The sequence below is a fragment of the Sinohyriopsis cumingii genome, unplaced genomic scaffold (assembly GCF_028554795.1).
Source record: "Sinohyriopsis cumingii isolate HCF-2022 unplaced genomic scaffold, ASM2855479v2 utg000622l, whole genome shotgun sequence".
NCBI classification, from domain to species: Eukaryota; Metazoa; Mollusca; class Bivalvia; order Unionida; family Unionidae; genus Sinohyriopsis; species Sinohyriopsis cumingii.
Genome location: NW_028315918.1, coordinates 6731516 through 6752355, shown reverse-complemented (window position 1 = coordinate 6752355; position 20840 = coordinate 6731516). Strand labels below are relative to the sequence as shown.

The 20840-nt window shown below is 34.6% G+C and overlaps 1 protein-coding gene across 2 annotated transcripts; it reads left to right on the top strand.

Moving 5' to 3' along the window:
* Positions 1–1205: 1205 nt before the first annotated feature.
* On the top strand, positions 1206–19390 carry LOC149773739 (death domain-containing protein 1-like). 2 transcript variants are annotated; one of them, XM_089946092.1, is made up of 10 exons: positions 1206–1339; positions 3856–4038; positions 5543–5816; positions 6408–6540; positions 11683–12211; positions 12644–12701; positions 16381–16577; positions 16844–16952; positions 17320–17565; positions 18252–19390. In XM_089946092.1, the coding sequence occupies exons 1-10, from the start codon at positions 1214–1216 to the stop codon at positions 18275–18277; spliced, it is 1881 nt and encodes a 626-aa protein (XP_089802218.1). In that variant the 5' UTR covers positions 1206–1213; the 3' UTR covers positions 18278–19390. The 2 variants fall into 2 exon arrangements, with proteins under 2 accessions (XP_089802218.1, XP_089802219.1); XM_089946093.1 differs by lacking the exon at positions 1206–1339 and adding an exon at positions 2247–2365.
* Positions 19391–20840: the final 1450 nt, after the last annotated feature.

The following is a 20840-nucleotide window of genomic DNA, read 5'->3' as shown; positions in this document are numbered from 1 at the left end:
CTAAACTGAAATTAACAAATAATGTGTTCAGATGGCTAGAGTGATTATTATGTATCCTTTTCATTGGGGTATTCGTATAAATACTTGTGGAACTATGAAACTGTATTTCAAATAACTTCACATCACAGTTTTTTTTTAATGTGTTTCTGCGTGAGTGCTTTCTTGTAATAGGTAGTCTGTCATGGCGATATTTCTTCATTGTCACATGTGTCAATTTAAATGCATAGCAATGCTTTTTAGGTTCCGTCCACACCACCATCAAAATAATTTGTTGCATAGCAGTAGATATTTGCCCAAGCCCATAATATTTAAACGTATAAGAAAGGTATGTTCTTCATATCAGCCTATGTTGAGGTACATCTGGTGTGTTAGATATCTCTTTCGTCTGTTGAGGTATATCTGGTGTCACATATCTCTTTCGTCTGTTGAGGTATATCTGGTGTCAGATATCTCTTTCGTCTGTTGAGGTATGTCTGGTGTCACATATCTCTTTCGTCTGGTGAGGTATATCTGGTGTCACATATCTCTTTTGTCTGTTGAGGTATATCTGGTGTCAGATATCTTTTTCGTCTGTTGAGGTATATCTGGTGTCACATATCTCTTTCGTCTGTTGAGGTATATCTGGTGTCACATATCTCTTTCGTCTGTTGAGGTATATCTGGTGTCAGATATCTCTTTCGTCTGTTGAGGTATATCTGGTGTCAGATATCTCTTTCGTCTGTTGAGGTATATCTGGTGTCAGATATCTCTTTCGTCTGTTGAGGTATATCTGGTGTCACATATCTCTTTCGTCTGTTGATGTATATCTGGTGTCACGTATCTCTTTCGTCTGGTGAGGTATATCTGGTGTCACATATCTCTTTCGTCTGTTGAGGTATATCTGGTGTCAGATATCTCTTTCGTCTGTTGAGGTATATCTGGTGTCACATATCTCTTTCGTCTGTTGAGGTATGTCTGGTGTCACATATCTCTTTCGTCTGTTGAGGTATATCTGGTGTCACATATCTCTTTCGTCTGTTGAGGTATATCTGGTGTCACATATCTCTTTCGTCCGGTTATTTCATGTATGGTTATCGACATTTCCAGTGTTTTGGCATAATACATTTTATTGCGAACTTTGGGGAAACCTACTTCATGTATTTTAATTTTTCATCGCATATTTAAATATATGTTTTTTCCCTCTCTCTATCTCTCTTGTCAGTTTGAAGAACCCATGTGCATTGCCATCCCCTGTTGTCTGAACCGAGTACCATTTGGACGTGAAGCTGTTATCAAGACCTTCAGTTTGGGAACCTGGAAAGAACATTCTGCAAACGATGTCCTCTTTGAGGATATCAAAGTAAGTTTACTAAGATTGATTCTAGAATCCTGAAGAAGATTATAGGACTAATTCTTGTAATTAACCTGAACTAGGACAAGTTATTATTGATAATCACCATAGAAGACTTCTACAGTTCTGGATCAGTTTTACTATTTTGTTTGCGAGGATAGATGGCGGTATATATTATTCGAAACCCTAAGGAATAAGAAATGTAAAAAAATGTTTCCATCTTTACCTCAAGGTTAAGGTCAAGTTTCAAAGTAAAATCTAAGTATTCAATGTAAAATGTATGCATATCACTGTAAGATTCGCACTACTGTACAGGGGTAACTAAATAATTTTTTCGGGAGGAGGGGGTTGTGGGGACGCCAAAATGTAGTGGTCAGCTGTTACGTTTTACAGATATAGGCCAAACCATGTTGAAAGGTGAAATCCTTATAATCCTAGCTTACAAAAAATGATATATATGACAAACTTTAAACACTAAGTTTCAATGTGCGGGCGCCCATGATATTGTACGAATTTCTACTAAGCTGTACATGATTGTTCTTTTAGAACTTACTATTCTATATTTGTTTAAAGAGTGAGAACATCATTGCAGCACTGATAATGTGAGAGGTCAAATAATGCAGTTTTAGCTGGAGTAAATAACAGTCCTTGCAATAATGTATTTATTGGTGGAGTAAATAACAGTCCTTGCAATAATGTATTTATTGCTAAGTGCTGCATATACATAGCGACATAGGGCGCACCGAGTATATTGACTATTTGCCACCCACGCAAGCGTAGTTGCCACCTATTTGCACCCCATTACTCTTTACAATAACAGGGCTTTACAAGTTAAGTCAGGCCCAAGTTACACTATGCTTTTGCTGATAGTCTTCGATTGATTCTCAAACCATGGAGTTACTTCCTACTGCATGTCCTTGAGATCATTCCCGTTAAAATTTTAACTTAATCCTCTTACCTCGGATGACTGTGTTCGAGGTACATGGATTAGGTCTATGATTGTACGAGAATGGGGATTATAAGCTATTTTACAAGGTAATCCATACATTAGCAAGGTAGCTGCAACTTGTGCATGTTGCGCTATGATTTTAGTCTGGTGAGTGTAGTACAGCCGGTGAACTACGTTCAACTACACTTAGGTGCTCTCAAAACCAGCACAAGTGCAACATAGTCCGCGTTGTGTATACTAAGCAATGGTCATGGAAACTGTTAGGAAAATTAAAGTCACATTCTACTTTCAGATAAAAAAAATCAAACAACTTAAAATGTATGGATTAGATTTTAATTTTTACTGACAGCAAAGACGTAATATCATGCATCCAACCAAAACGGGTGAATTGATAATTGAGTAATATGTTATTTACCTTTTCTTACAGTACTTCGGGTTACTTAGTACAAAATTAGATGTTGTGAATATATGGAGTTGTTTACAACAACATGAAAGCTCATGAAATACAGTTTATATCCTTTAAAGTTTTGCTTGAACTTCAATTTGGATTTATGACCCTGACCTTGATAAAATGGCAAGATTGTTTTTGTTCGTTCATTTCTTATAATCTTACCTTACAAACTATGTCTGCCAAATTTTAATCACCCAGTTCACGCTGAAGTAAAATATGTGAAAGCTGCAACTGGACTGCTCTGTCCAGCAGACACATTGCATTGATTTTTTGAAGAAATGACTGCGAAAATTTATTTGCCCTTTAATATTCCACTGACATTTTATAACTATCTTTACCTAAACACGACAGTGTGAAAATCTCTAAATTTCATGAAGCAAGGATTTCTTTTTCAGACATAGAAGTATTTACGAATAACTAATTGGATGCATAAATCATAAATCGTTTCAATTTATGCGTGTGGAGCTACTGTACTGGAGAATGGGGGTTGGGGTGGGGAAAATTAGTTTGGCTTAGGCTGTCTGATTCTATTGTGAATTTTTCATTACTTTTCATTAGGATCAATGAAATGCAACTGCATATATATATATATATATATATATATATATATATATATATATATATATATATATATATATATATATATATATATATATATATATATATATATGAGTATCAGGATGTTATTAGTATCAGGATGATTTTCATAGACAGTGAAATAGGTTAATTACATTGTAATAAGTACTTCTGCCAGAAGTATACGCCTTCTTGAATGGATTTCCTTTATGTAATACCTGCTTATTATTATCAAGTGGGGAATACACATTTTGTTTTATGTTCTACGGTGGCACTTTTCAAACCTACAATATTTATAGACCTGTGGCAGATATGCCCTATATCTTACATTAAATGTCCAATTAAATTATGTTTTTATGTCTCACAACTTTAGCATATTTGCATTTCTCAGAATACACTGTTATAGGTACAAGATAGGACGCACCTTTTTTAAACAGATTATGGAGTAAATCCAGCAAATATTATAGACAGTGCTTTTCCTCTAATCATCACAATTATGTCATGGTTTTAACCCTTTAACATTCAGACAAATAATCATTTTGTTTACAGGAAACAAAATTGTTTGAGACTCGAACCAAGTCATTCGGCATGTTCGCTGTAGTTCTGAGGAACAAGAGAGACACGTTAACATTCAACAGGAACGGAAACAAAGTGTCGGCATCCTCTGATTCCAGGATCTCCTTCACGTGTAAACCAGGGACTTTCAAAGTCAATACCAGTTTTCATCTTGAGGTAGCCCGCTCTATACCTTCGCAGAGTATTATTATTTATGACAAACATATTGTTTCTTCCAGTTATCAGATATGATTTTAATTCCTATGAAAGTATTTTAAATGAAACGATATTGTAACCGTTATGGGAATCAGTTCGATTAAGTTTGGACCAAATATATCGTTTCTTAATATAGAGAAAAGCGTATTAGCTAAGAAATTTTTGTGTGGCTAAAGATCCTTAAAACGTATTATCTTGCCCCACCAGCCCAACCTTATATAGCGGTCATTTGCAAACTATAACAAAATGATACAATCTTTAAATCATGGGATTTTGCGAAGAATGCCATCTTAAAAATTTTATAATTGGATTTTATTTTGCTATAAATGCTTGTGTTTCGCATCAAGACTGCAAGATTCGCGAAAATTAAATTACTGTCAAAGTTAGTAAGTTTAACAGATATAATTTTTAAACTTGTACACATCCAAATGATTATAAACATTGGACGTTTTAAACAAAGGACTACAACAAATCTTGTTAGTTTCTGCGTCCACCTTTGAATTTCAAAGTGGAAAATTCTAGATCGTAGGTACATATCTTTACTTCAAAGAGAAATTCCTTACATGTTCGTCACGTAGTTACAGGTAATTAAGTATAACTAAACCATTAAACTTCAACAAAATCGATTTCTGCAGGCAGTTGTGTATTTACTATTTCTGTTTGAATAAGATAACCGTTTAAACTAGCTATCAGCTATCAGCTCGTTGACTCGGATTCAAACTTTAAAACATGGAAATATGGCAATGTGTAAATCTCACTAACCATCTACATTCGTGAAGAAAGTAAAATGTAAACGTGTTATTGGATTCATTTGTCTATAAAGCGTAAAAATTTATCAATACGTTATTTGGTTCATTTTAATTTAATTTCCCCCCTCTATATTCTGGATTGTTCCCATGTACTTGCGCTGAACTGTTTGTTTTGTTTCGTCTTGTCCAACAGCTATAAACTAGTTAGGGTTCCGATCTGATAGAAGGGTCGTGAATTGTAATGCGCCCGTTTGTTTGCGCAGGAGGATATAGTTGTCAGAAGTAATTTGGCTGGTTCACTTTTATTTGAAAATAGAGTCCATTTCATCCAAGAGCAATTAGTTTCAGAAAATATGGTATAACCGAAGGTGATTTGGGAAGATATTTTTGTGTCGCTTATATTGAACAAAAACTGGATAATCTTGCGTAACACACATTAATTTACTGCTAATGAATAAACCCTAACAAATACATAAACATGTCAAGATATTATTCGTAATGAAATCTTTTATGCTACCATATATATATATATATATATATATATATATATATATATATATATATATATATATATATATATATATATATATATATATATATATATATATATATATATATATATATATATGTTGTCTGTGTATTTGGGTGAGTAGGTGGGTGGATAATATGCGCCAAACATTTTAAGTTACAATTATTTTTTTTCTTCTTCCCATTAGTATCTATCAGTTGACATGACATCCATTAGTGATCTGAAACACCGGAGACCGAAGGAGTGCGAGTGTGTTCTGTCCTGCAGTCCTATTGTCCGTTTCTCCATTACCAACAAAGCCTGCAAGAAACCTATACAGGTTACTTTGCCTCTCCCCCCTGTGGCCGCGCGACCCAAAAGACCCAGCACGACCGGCACCCCGCGGGGAGGTGATCCGAAAGATATAGAGAAGCTCCCCGTTTCTGAACGACCCCTGACAAGTTTTGCGCCGACAAAAGAAGGTCACCACTTTTTCTTGTTTTTAAGTGATTGCCAGTATAAGTAATTAATAATTATGCAAATGTACACACTGGGAGTTAAAATGGACAGTATCTTGTGCCTAGTGTAATTTTATTATACCCAGTCGTCGATTATATTATACGCAATTGTAAATCAGTATTTAAATGTAAGATGGCGGCAATTTCATCAACAAGTAATAATTGTGCCCCCAACTTTAAAGTCCCACCTTTTGAATTTCAACCTGGTCTTACGAACTTTATACTTTTCCGGTATACACAATTGAGAAACTGTATTTCCCATCGTTACGGCAGAAATATCTTTGACATAAGTTTTGGTGTCGCAGGAAAAGAGTGCCCTTTCTTTATTTAAAAAAATGCAGATTGATTACATGTCATGAAAATACAGTAAATATACACCGTGCTCGGCGTTCGTTAATTTATAATATTACTTCGAGTACATATATTCGATATAAAGATGTAATTGAACAGGTAACAGAGACACGAATCATACAGTATTTATCGTAATTAATTTGTTTTAGATGTGTAATTTGAAGATATCTTGTACACATGTAGCTGATTTCTGTCTTTATTTAGACGAGCCGGAGGAGTGTTTCTATTTACTCCAACATGATGCTTCCAATGGTTGGACCAAAGCAAAAACACAGGATGTGACATACATAAAAAATAAAGACATCGTCATGTTCGAGATGGAGGAACCATTTGAAAGGTAGCTGTATTGTATGAACATTTAGGAGAATTATCTGGCAAATCCTCTGTTTTGTCGACAGAAGAAATTTTATATTGTTCTTTTTAATGACAATTTACTTTATTGTCATTTCTTTATTGTAATTTTCTTACACAGCTTTTGAACTGTAATTTCTTTTGTGTAATTTTTTAATTTTGTACAGTGAAACTCGGTTTACCGCAATCTCCTCAGGACCTAACTCTTCTCTTATCCCGACTGTTTGCTTCTTTAATATAATGTTTTCCCTTGTAATTCGAAACTCCTTAACCCCGAATACCGAAACAAATTTCTATCCTCAAATTTTTAATTTTTATTAAAAAAATCCCCTCAAACTTCCGGTGGCCTATTGGTTAGAGTGTCCGCCTCGGATGCGGGAGGTCGTGGGTTCGATCCACGGCCGAGTCATACCAAAGACTTATAAAAATGGTACTAACAGCTTCCTCGCTTGGCGCTCAGCATTAAGAAGTTAGTATTTAGACTGGTCGGCCTGGTGTCAGGATAATGTGACTGGGTCGGACATCATGCTACATGTCTGCGGCAATGATGCCCCAGTGCTAGACATCATTATAAACTGGCACACTGCAGACATCGTAGCGATATGACTGAAAAATTGTTGAAACTACGTTAAAAAATCCAAATCACACACACACACCCACCCACCCACCCACCCACGCGCTTGCTTGCTTAGAAACTTAACCCAAACTTGGAAATATATTTTAGCTGCTAAATTCCATATACTCGCTGTAACAGATTAATTACGGTTAGCAAGTACTTTAGTGGGCTAATTATATGACATAAAGACCCGCACATTTTCCCAAGTGCACGTGAGGTCCAAATGTTATTTGACACGCGCGCAGACACAGATTAGGGTTGACAATGGGCTAATCTGAAGTCTTTGTACCATATAAAAGAGCCAGATTTTAAGGCGAATTAATAACTAAATCCTTGTGGGTAACTCATTTTAAGAATCATTATTCTTATCTGCTTATTATCTATTTGTGATTGATGTTAGTCGTTTGCATACATGATTAATAGAAGGGGCCCCGAGTGGCTGAGTGGTCTAAAGCGCTCTCCGTTACGGATCAATGCCATCTCACTTCTGTCTGCGTGTGTTCGAGTCTCGGATTCGGCTAATGTGGGTATGTGAGAAAGCTTGCCAGCATCTTATCGTGGGTCGGTGGTTCTTTCTGGGGTTTTCCCGGGTTCTTCCTCCACCATTAATACTGGTCGCCATGTATAACCTATCGTGTGCTGAAAAATGGCGTTAAACCCCAACAACAGCAAAAAATTTGAGTAGTTTCATTGTTTAATTTTGATTGCAATTTTATTTATTGTAATTTGTTTACTCTCATTTTTTTATATAAAATTTTCATTGTAATTTTCTTATGCTGAGCTCTTTTATTAACATTAACTAAAAGGATTATCGACCACACCACAGCGGCAATTAACTCCATCGTTATTTTTATCTTCGTCGCGAGATGATGAAGATGACGACGATGGTTATTATTATTCTCGTCATCGTCATCTAATACATGAGCAGTCAAATCGTCATCAGCATTATCGTTAGACCTAGAAACAGCAACAGCATCGTTCACAGGATCCATATCTTCCCACCTGTAATTTTTCATTTTCCGGTGAGCTATGCGCCTGTAATCTGTGCGGTAGTACACCGTGCGCCTAATTTGCCTTATTTTAGCTAAGTTTGTGCGATTTCTTTGTTGCTTTTTTTCCTACAGATTGTTATTAACACCGGAAAAAATGTTGCACATATCTACCGGTAATATTACATCCAAGATGCGCAGGTTCCGATAAAGTGAATATTAGCGTTGATTAAATCTAAAGTAAACTGTTATTCGATCCATCTTAAGTCTTAACACTCGCCATGGGCAACGCCATGTAGTTAAAAAAAAAATCCTGCTCTGATGACTTATTTGCAATCTAAAATGGAAGGGGCAGTATCTATATGCTTGTTTTGAACCCGGCTATTTGTTTTACCTCAAGATAAAAATTTAAAACAATATAATTTTTTCTACAAATCAGAGCTAGAATATTTTCTCAAGCTATGGGGGGGGGGGGCTAAATTTCTTCCAAAGAATTAAGTACACCCCCCCCCCCAGCCCAATGGAAACTAAACTACATGGTCGGTCCTTAAGCATGTCTGCAATCAATATGCGATCGATACAATGGGGCAAATTATAGCATAGGTATTAAAATACTTACTATAATAATTATTAATTATTAATTAATAATTATTATAGTAAGTATAATTAATTATTCCTTTTCGCAGAAGATCACTCGCAATTAATGGTTTCAGGTTTCAGTATGACTTTCGTGAACAACATAGCCATTTTTAATTATCTACAGCATGGCTTACTGAAATTGTAGCAACTGATTTATACCGCGTCATATATGCGTCTGGTTTCTTAACAAGCCTTTTGATGAAGTAACATGAATTTTATAACTAGCTAGAAATGTGGCAAATGATTTTAATCACCGACACACCTAATTTAGGTGTATTTTCTTTATTTCTTCCTCATTAATTTATTGTTTGTCAAGATTTGCTTTTCACGTCTTTACACACACACACACACACACACACACACACACACATATATATATATATATATATATATATATATATATATATATATATATATATATATATATATATATATATATATAGAGAGAGAGAGAGAGAGAGAGAGAGAGAGAGAGAGAGAGAGAGAGAGAGAGATGCGTTCTTTGTGTATTTTTAAAAAAGGATGCCAGTGGTACAAGTCTGTTAAGTATATTTCTTACACGATACTAAGTGAGAAGGACCATACCGTCATTCTTGGCCAAGTGGCATACACCAACTGCAATCTATGTCGTTTTGTTTAAAAACATATAACAAGATTAAAAAACTACAATTTAAATTGTTTTATAATTGTCTCAGCTCATCCTGTTTTCTTCTAAATTTTGCTTTGCCTATTCGCTGCTTGGCTGCGGAATGATACAATTTGCTGCAGTTTCATTGTTTATACTGTCTTTGTTTAAATCAACTTTCACTTTGAAATCTCAAGCGTATTTTTTTTTATTCAACCGATGTAAAAAAAAAGAAGTTCTTCAAAAGGAGTAAATTACAAATTTACAGCAAGATCAGTATTAATTGAAGAAATGTATTTTGTAGCGGACGCATTCGGTACGAATGTAAAGCGTTTTTTTCTTCATCCGTCAATCCGTCGGTACATAGATTGCCATAGTCAATCTTAGTCATAATTGGAACTGTAAAGCTATTTCTCCCTGTCTCTGTCTCTACCTCCCATCTCTGTCTCTCTATCTTTTTCTGTCTCTGTCTCAGTTTCACTTTCATTCTGTGTATACAGGGCTAGAATTTAACACGAATTTCTTTGTAGCCAGGAGGACTAGTATATTGAGAAATTTATTAGTCCTGCCAGATCTTTACTAGTCCTGTTCACAAAACAATGTCACACAACTTTCATGTATGTTTACCGATTCAATTTTAAAGTTCGAACAACCCGCAACAAAACTGGATGTCTTCTCTGTGTTTGTTTTTGTGAATTGCGTACACCAGTTACACCACATAACATTCCTTTCATCGTCACAATTCAGCCATTCCCCGTCTTTTGTCCATTTCTTCTGAAATTTTCCATTACGCTTTTCCTATCATAAGAATTATTCCTCATCATTCTCTTCAACTTTTGCTTTTTTTTCCCCGGTGGCTGAACACCTTCTATCAAATGCCACATTTTGCCTGTCTTAGAAGGAGGGAATTGCGCCTTGTTTTCAAATACGAAATGTTATAGTATAGTTGACGTGAATTATTTAAAGCAAAAAAGGGAATGGCACAGTGTCCTTTATATAAAAAAGTCAGAGCAAGAAACACGTTTCACAACACGTGTCTTTGCCCCCTTCCACAATTAAATGGCCCCTCCCTAACAAAGACTTAACGTCAGCGCATGTTCTGCATGATCAAAGCAGTGGCCATTGTAAACACTGTAATAAAATATTAGCATCAGAACATACTGTTAGTTTCAGCTTGGAAAAGGTGTGTTCCCATCAAACGAAGCTATCTGACACTCGGCGCGTTGTATTTAACAGCTCCAATTATGGTATCAAGTCGTAAGTTTGGTAATTGTTCCTAATTAATCGAACCTCAATGTATTGTTGAAATTAATAATAAGGCAGAAAATTTTCAAATCTTAGATGCCCATGCTCAGATATTTTAATTCCCAACAAATGTACGGCATTCTGCTTGGATATTTCCACGTGTATTCAATTATTTGTTCATTCTTCTAAAGGAAAAATATAAAAAAATATTCTTATCATAGAAAAATAGTTTTATCGATAGGACGTGTCAATAACGTAATTGTAATAAGTTGATCTGATTCTTATAATTATTTCGATGGAAATATAAAATATGTAGTTTTCTGTTTGTGACTGTTGGAGCGTTTGGGTAGCGGGCAAAAAAAAAAAAAAAACTAAAACAAAAAAAAAAAAACGTGCGAACGAATTATTTGAATACTTTTTGCCGTGTTCTTTTGCGTGGTATACCGCTTTTTAGTTTGTTACTGTGGTCGAGTGAAGAAAGTATGATACCACGTCATTTTTTTCATTTAATTTGTTGTCAGATTAAATAGGATCAATTAGCAAACTTCCTTTGTTAATGACGGGACCATAATTTGCGCTGTTAAGTGAAATGCACAAAATCGAATCGATTCTTGTTATAGAAACGCACCTTTCCGAGGCAGAAATTGACTTTATCTTCTCATGCTAATATTTTATGACTATTTACAATGGCCACTGCTTTGATTCTACAGAACATCTGCTGAAGTCAAGTCTTTATTAGGGAATGGCGTAAATAAACGCTGACTATTGATAACCGAAACTTACTAGCCCATCGGAATATTAACATTTTGAAAGTTACTAGTCCGACATGAAATTTGCTAGCCTCGGGATAGCGAACTACCGCTAATTTCGAGCCCTGATATATATATATATATATATATATATATATATATATATATATATATATATATATATATATATATATATATATATATATATATATATATATATATATATATATATATATATTACCTGATGTGTTTTCATGTGTACAAGGTTCCTTGTTCTTCGACTGAAGCAAGGTGCACGTGAAACGACATCCGAGAAGATTGCAGGTTTCTTAGAAACGTCACTTCTTCAGCGAAACGTGCAAGTCTTCCTCCGTCAACGTCATGACGATCCAAATACCGTAGTAGTATCATGCGCAACGTCCAGCCGAGTGGAGGCCGCACTTCAGTCATTTGCTAAAGACGGGTTCGTCGAGGGACCACCCCTTTCAAAGGATCTGATTCTCAAAGAAGGTCAAATTCTGGAGATCGGATTTAGAGGAAATATCCACTGTTCTTCCGACAACAAAGAGCTGAAATTTGTTTTTAATAGTCATATGATCTCAAAATGTGCGTTTGAAGTGCAGGAAAATGACAAGTTTGCACAGAAGAGTTTCGACAGTTATCGGGGATTCGCTAAGATAACAACAAAATCGTTGATTCCAAGACCGTCGCAGACTCAACCTAAACCAGGTGACAAGGTGGAAATGGTTGAAGCGGAGGTTTTGCTGGCTGAACTCTTGATCAGCATACCTAAGGTAGGGTAATGGTTCCATACCTCAAAGCTAAACACACACACACACACACACACACACACACACACACACACACACACAGAAATAAAAAAAGAAATAAAGAAGATACACCCAAATTAGGTGTGTCATTGAATAAAGTCATTGACCGACCTCCATCATTTGACCTTCTTCGAGAATTAGACTTGCATCTATATGTATACATACACACACATATATATTATTTATTGTTTGTCAAGATTTGCTTTTCACGTCTTTATATATATATATATATATATATATATATATATATATATATATATATATATATATATATATATATATATATATATATATATATATATATATATATATATATATATTGCTTGCAGTTGATAGCTAGGCTCAATTTGTAATAAAGAACTGTATTGTTTTTATTTTCCTTCCTTTTTTCCACAGCCTGAACCAGAGCCCCCAAAACCGCTTCCTACCGCTCCAGTGAAGCTCACTGCTATAGGTATGATAAGCTAGCTGGCTCTGTTTTTACTGAGTAATTATGTGTATCTTTGGCGTCATGTAAAATATATCGTTTTGCACATAATCAAATTGCATACTCATTTACAGGATGAGATTTTTGAAAGTTTATGTATGTAGGTTCTGTAATCATTTAAAAGCTAATGTAAGGATGCCAGATTAAAAAACAAAATAACCCCGCCCCCCCCCCGCAAAAAATAAAACAGCCAAACCAACTACAAAACAGCAACAAAAACTGTTGTTTTTTATGGGAGGTAACTCTGCTAAAGTTACCTTTGGTTAGGTCCCGCTTTACAAATCGGGCTTTGCATAAGGTTTGATGTAATTTCCTCGATTTTCATTTGGATGAGACTTTTAAAAGCCCATTTATAGGTGCTAGAATAAAAATTGAAAAAAATAATAATAAAGAAAATAAAGTAAATAAACAAAAACCTACAAAACAGTAACAAAAGCTGATAATAATGGGAGGTAACTATGCGTATTTTACGTTTGGTTAGTTCCCACTTTACAAATTCGTGTTTTGCGTAAGGTTTTATTTTTTTATTTTTTATTTTTTTTAAAGTAACGTAAATTCCTCGATTTTCCTCGCTGGTTATCCTGGATTTTTTTTAAAATACAAACGAACTTGCATATCTTATAGACTGTTAAAATAATTTTTAACTCTCTTAATTGTTTATGATTGGCTGGTGTAATTTGGGTTTGGAGTGTATACAGATTGGTCTTACGTAGATGTACATGTCTCAAAGGACTGTTATGCTTCGCTGCGCCATTTTTACTTCATTTTCTTCAAAGGTAAATTAGAAGAAATAAGAAAGAGCCGATAACTTTGTTTACTTTTTATATATTCTATAATACAATTATTGCACTTTTTGTCTACTCTAACAAAATCCATCTTCCTATTTCCGTAACTGCTAAGGTTAGGTTACTGTACTTTAGACTAGTAAAGGCTCAGTTTTCGCGCACAAGTCATTTTGATCAGCAGCCTACTTAAGATGGTGCATAGTTTATATACTTACTTCAAATAAATAAATTTCAGTCACACTGCATGAAAGTAACATAGATATATGCCAGATTTATTTCAGCTGTGTACAGAAAATGAAGTTATCAGTAGGCTCAGTATCTTATTCATGGTCGACCAATGAGATAGCGATATTACATTCAGTGCAGTGCACTTGCATATTAAGCAGGCGCGATCATGGCTGTGACCAAGGGTAACATTGGAATATGGGCTATCATTCCTTAAAGGTGAGGAAGTGAGGATATTGTTATGTAAGCCTAAAAGGATGAATTTCTGAGCTAAACAACAGTCTAAAGTTATTACACTACGCAAAGTATAGTCTGGAATAGCTGTGATCATTCTTAACTAGATCGCAGGAGAAGTGGAAGAAGCGTCCCCCCTTGAAATATTATATATAGTATATTTTTGCCTTACAGTAATATGATTCTTTGGTCTTAAACAAATAAAACAAAAGGAGCAACAAGCGTAGTAAAATTCAATAAATGATTTATATCCCAAAAATATGAAGTGAAAATGTAAATAAATGATCAACGTATGGTGTTGCGAATTAAACCCCAAATAATCATAAAATTACAGACACAAATCCTAATTATTAAACTTTAGTGGAAATCCAATCGAACGCTGGGAGTATTGATGTGCCTGTGATGGCCCGTGGACTGATTCTGTACCAACAGTCTTTTGGTGGATCACAATAAAACAATCCAAACATTCTCTATAAATTCAAATCTCTTTTTCCAAGAATGTTATTTAGGAAGAGCAATTCGTATTTCCAGTGAATAAATATTTTGAATAATAAAATTCCAGTCCAATGAATTACTGGACACAACAATAATATAACTGATTTTGCTAAGATCTTAATGTACAAATGAATAATTTCTAGACAAACAAGAGTATACAGTCCTTAAGTCTACCGCAGTTCAAAATGATAATTTTCTAAAAGAAACTATTACCTAATGGAATATAACCTTCTAGAAGCTTAGTAATGTTTACAAAATAAAATCTTAGTTATAATTAGAAGGTCTATTACTAAAATTGTAACATAAAATGTGTTATATATCAAGTAGGCCATGTATAGTTATAGGGGGATTCCAATAACGTAGACTTAGACCCAAATAAATATATTTACTTCTGTTAAAAATGATCCAAATATCAAACCATACACTTAGAGAATATTTTAGCTATGTATTAGTTGTTTACAGAATTAAAAATAAATCAATGATTCAGGATAAAGTAGAAAATGAACTTGATTTTTGACAAGGTTAAGTCAATAATACAATGTTACATTATCAACAGCATATATTGAAAAACATTTTTTTTAAATAAAAAAAAACTAACTATACAACAATGTAAATTAAATTTCCATAACAATATGTAAATTTTAAGCAACAATACTAGCCATGTGGTCACTGGGCACGGAAAACAATTCGCTACGCACCTGTATCATCCATCCTCTTTTAGTATGCATACTATTATTTAACCAATCTCTGCCAGCGCGAGTAAGCTTTTTTGCTAGCGTGACCTTGCATAATTCTCTTTGCTGTGTGAGTGGGCCAATACAAGTTTTTATTACAAGTAAAACCACTTGGCGAGCTATAAAACCAACATGTTCATTGATCGTTATATTATGTTGTTCGTGATATGCTATGGTTTATGCATGCTCATGAAAAATTGGAAATCTTAGTACAGGCAACCTCAGGTGACCAAGAAGCAAAGCCTTGGGGTGGTGGGCCTGAGAAATATTAAATAAATAAAGTTGTGTTCTTTTATATTCTGGTAAGTTGAAATTCGTAAACAGTCAATATTACTGTCAAACAGAACATTGTACTACCCCTAATTATATACATTAGTTTATTGGCAACATGTGCCGTTTCCAAGGCGATTGATTAGTACACCTGAAGCCACATAGTTTACCTGATTACTTTCCGAAACGGACTCGCGAGCTCTGTTTATTTACGTACATATTTCACCTGTATTGATGTATAGTAAATGACTGATTTGATGAAAGCCATATTGCAGGTAAACTGAATCCATGAAGAATCTTTTTTTGCAGTAGTTCCCAAATTGTTATATAAGCGACGAAATTCCAGGTAAATCTGACCCATGGTATTAAAAATCTTAGTTGTCTTTTTAACATTTAATGTTCCATCGTAACCGAAATCCATGTTAGACATATTCTTACTGTGAAACGATTTTTAATAGCTTCCATTGAAATATAATGCATAATACTCAGTTGTATTGAGTGTAATATGGTCCATGATATTTTTCATTCCAGAGCGTTATATAAATTTATAAGCTATTCTCATTTTACTTGATTAGGGAATACAAACTTCTAAATCGTAGGAAATATAAACGTCAAAAGGTAACATGCTGAACGTTGACGCCGATGACTGACGTCTAGCCTATTTTATAGGACTAGGTGTAACACTGAAGAGAAAGAACACACGTGAATGTTACCTTAGTGGTATTTACCTACATTGGCTGTCTAGTGAAAGTCACAGAGAAATTATGAAATTCCATACGAACAAAGAAGACGACAAAGGAAAATAAAAAACATAGTTATAGTCATCATTTACGTTTCTGGTTTTAAATCATTAGAGTCTATAATTATGTTAATAAAATTATATACGTGTCTCTCTATTTTAAGGTCCCATTACTAGTACCGTTCTCCTCCATGTTGCGCAAGAGTTAGGGGATGAGTGGAAAAAACTGGCACAGTTTCTAAGTTTGCGGCCGGTGCGGATACAGGCCATCTTAAGACAAAATGTCCACAACGACAACGTACAGACTCGGTACGATATGTTGATGGCCTGGGCTAAGAGACAACCACGATCAACAGACAAGGTAATCAGTAATAAGTAATTTTTACTTCACCAAGCTAAATGACTGTCAATAGCGACTTTATATATATATATAAATTTATATATATATATATATATATATATATATATATATATATATATATATATATATATATATATATATATATATATATATATATATATATATATATATATATATATATATATATAAAATTAACCAGATCGGTTTGTACTAACTATTCAGGATAGGGAAACGAATTCAAAATTCCATGTTTGCCTTTCTTACAGTCTATTCTGCTGTGCCAGGCCCTAGCCGCGGCAGGACGTAACGACTTGGCTGAAGAAATCAGAGATAAAAGTGAGGACTTTCGTCAGCAGCAGATCGTCATTTCAAGATGTAAGTTCTCACTCTCGACGGCATAACACATCCCCATTACCAGGCTTGACCCCCCCCCCCCCGATACTCTATCTTGGGTCATATTCAAAATTGTATTGACATAGGCGGTTGTGCCCTGTTACATTTCCGTAGCCTTTAGTCGTGAATAAAATATCGACTTTATTTGTATCGTGAAAGCGACATAACTGAAATCAGGTATTTACATTTGAACGGTGTGTACCTAATAAGTCAGACAATTGTACAAAATATTTATATTGTTTTATTGTTACATCAAAGATGAGTAATGGGCTTTACACCGAGCCTTCTGTCTGCGTAAACATTCTTTTCCTTAATTATACTTATTATGTTTCCTACACATTTTTTCCAGCCACCCACCTCCGGCAAGCATTTATCAAGGTTGCCAAGACGCTTGCTGTGGTAAACGAGTGGAAGGAGCTCGCGCTATCTCTTGGACTATCTGCAGACGACATACGGGTGGTAAACGAGAAGGCAGCCTCGGGCCAGGAGAAATGCTATATTACCTTGGAGATGTGGAAGGACAAACGGGGAGAAAACGCATCCATTACAGAACTTGCCAGTGTACTGAAAAAATCTAGATTTGATGTTTTATCAAGTAAGAGCTTGACTTTCGTGTCTTATTCTTCCAAATCAAGCATTTCATTTTCCACTTTTCACACAGTCATTCATGAAAAGAAAAGAATATTTTAGCAACCCAATATATAATAGACTCTTCATCCGCTTAGAAAACATTTATATCATATAACAATTAATCTGATACAATTTGCACAGCTTGTGACATGTAAAGCCATGAGATTGGACTTTTTATATATGCTACTACACGTCCTACGATTACAAATGATTCATGGAATTGGTGTTAAATATCCTGGTCATCTTGAATAATATATTAAAAAAATATATCCATCCTCCTCTTGTGTTGAAATAAATAAATAAATAAATAAAATCAATCAATCAACCAATCAGTCAATCAATCAATCGTATTAGTAGACGAGAATAGATGATTTTTCAGGATTCGCTAACTATTCGAGAAATAATATAGTGTAATCAACGATAACGGTCGCCTGTATTTAAACAAACACCTCTCATATCTATCCAGGGTATGATGTTTCATTCTCTTCATTTGATCCACGTATTTTACTTTTCACCAACTGTTGTCTTCCTAATCCCGTCACAATTTTTAGATTTCATCTCTGACTGCTTGAGGTTTACTGTAGTGCTGAGAAAGTACCAGGAAAAAGATTAGTTTCAAAAGGTCTAATACCCGTTTTTATTCTTTTTCAGGAGAAATAGAAGCTTTAATATCATAAAGATATATCAGGAGTCTTTGAGCAGGGATGACCATATACCTGTCATAACCTCTGCAATCTTCCTTCTTTACGCGGCAAAGTGAATAGTGGTGACGAGATTTTGGAATCAAAGCATGTATTACTTCACTAGTTATCACGTCGTGCATTAGCAACATTTTACGGATCGAGTCCTTTAATTTTGTCTCTTCTTTAAAAACATCGAAAGAATTAGAATTTTGGGAATTACAAATGAAGATCATCTAAAGAGGAACTCTAAACAAACCTGGGCTATTGTTTGGAACTGGATACTGGTGATTTCGGGACACATTATGAAATGAATTCTGCCTCCTTGCATTTTCACAAATTCGAACTGTTGACAGTAAGCAACACAAACACGTAATGATGCGATGTTAAGAAGTAGTTAGTTTTTGTTCCCAATAATGCTCTTTCAATTGCCTTTAGTCAGTACGCAGCTTACGAGGTAGAAAATGTACTTTTTGTTTTGTTCTTTTAGTTTTACCTACAGATGGGCGCGAAACACACATGCAAGGTATGAAACAATATCCAAGAATATGATGTCTAGAGGTATTCTACACTTCCTTAGTCTCCATCTGATCTGACTGTTAAATGGGACTTCATAAATGAGTGATTCAGACATGCCATTCCAAACAGCATGAAGAAGTTACATAAACTTTAAATCCCTTTGTTTCCTGTCGTGTTGTACAGAGATGTATTTGCTAACAATGTGGCCATTACAATAAGAAACCGTGGTGGCTCAATTGGTAGATCGTCGCGTTCGTAATCCAGTGGTTGCATGTTCGATATCCACCCAATATCAGCCAGGGTCAGTCACTTTGGCGTGTTAATGGGAAGGGCACTTAGCTCCCATTTCCTTAGCATGATATTGCCAATAATTGTTTGAAAGTGACATTATAAACCAACAAAACAAAAGAAAACCTAAGTCGCAATCGCTTATTGATAAGTTGAAGGTGACAAATTAGTATACAAGAAACATTTTTTAATCTCTAAATACAGCAAAGTAATATGGCCTAATTAGTTAAGTTTGCAACTGTAGTGCATATGTAATTGCAGTGACTGTGATTTTCTTGTAAAGAAATAAAGCCTAGTGTTTTACTCAGTGTTAATCGTTTCATACTATGCTTGGCCAACGCCTCTTTTCCAACACGACGCGGATAACTTAGATTTGTCATATTCGTTATCTTTTCTTAGAGACCATATCAAAAGTTTAGTTATCTCTAATTTTCTTTGCAACTAGAGATCAACCTCCTAAATATATTTTACATCTTTAGAATCGGTAAATGTACGTTATAATTGTAACTCACGTTCAAACAACGGATCAGTGTTAATTGAATTTAATTTATTTACTTTGAGGAATAATAAATCTACCCACTTAGCAGCTGCTTAATATGTATTCCGATGCATCTAAAATAATGTAGTAAAAATGGTGATTTATAGTAATTTGTATGTCTGTGCTTTTTCTTCTTGATACGTTCATCGACGACAGGAAAATTCGTAAAACTGTTATGACCGGAAACAGTTAAAACGGTAATGTGTTTATACAGTTACGTGTTTAGGCTCTAATAAACAGTAACAAAGAAAGAGTGAAACTTTTAACAAATAATTTATATCTCTGGAAAAACTATGTAAAAATGAAAAAAAAAAATCAAATCCAGAAACAATCCAAGAAAAATCCATGAATTAAATTTTAGAAGTCCTAGTAATGAAATGTTCTAATGAATTCAAGTTCGAGTTCCGACGGAAAAATCCAAAATGGAAGGCGATGACGTATACTGTAACCTTTATAATACGGATGTGTTAACAGTTCTTTGTTGATCCACAAACAATATTCCGATGTTTGAATTTCCGAACAAAATGTCAAGAAATGTCTTTGTCCAAGAATTCTGTATGAGCACTCAAATATTTCCAGGAAAAAGTATCAATAATTCCAAAAAATAAAATCTGGACTCATCTAGTCACAACGAAACACTTTCCAGTGTCCAAAGTAAAAAGTCAACTGAATATTTTCTCTATAGACAAAGGTTATACAGTCAAAAAGGACGCAAAATAGATACCCGTATGAGGGTCAGGTGATCACCTTCCAGAACAGTTTAGAAGCTATTTACATGTCTAAGGTCACTCTATGGATCACACAATAAAAAAAAGAAGTTGTTTACTTGATTCTCAATCAAGGGCAGGAACTAGGTCAAATTTTAGATGCAAAGTTCGGTGTTTCCAACATAATAAAATCATACTAATTTCTGGAAAGTATTTAATTCCAGTACACAAAATCACATTACTTAACATATAATGATATAAAAATAAAAAGATCTTAAAACTCACAAAAAATTAAATTCAATCAAATATACATAACAATACTTTTTCGTCTGTTTCTGCGGAAACAGTCCTGAAGGACACACGGTACTAATGGTATGGAAAAATGGGAACCAGCTTGGAAATGGGTGACCCTAAAATAGAATATATATGGGTTAGGCTGACCAGGATTGGTTAATAATGTAAGTTATAATGCAGGAAATAGAATCTTTTGAGAGCCTATCATAATAGT

Coding starts and splice junctions, on each gene's coding strand:
- LOC149773739 (XM_089946092.1), top strand. CDS start 1,214: ATGTGCATTGCCATCCCCTGTTGTCTGAACCGAGTACCATTTGGACGT. Junction 1,340..3,855: donor TCCTCTTTGAGGATATCAAA/GTAAGTTTACTA, acceptor TTTTGTTTACAG/GAAACAAAATTGTTTGAGAC. Junction 5,817..6,407: donor TTTTGCGCCGACAAAAGAAG/GTCACCACTTTT, acceptor GTCTTTATTTAG/ACGAGCCGGAGGAGTGTTTC.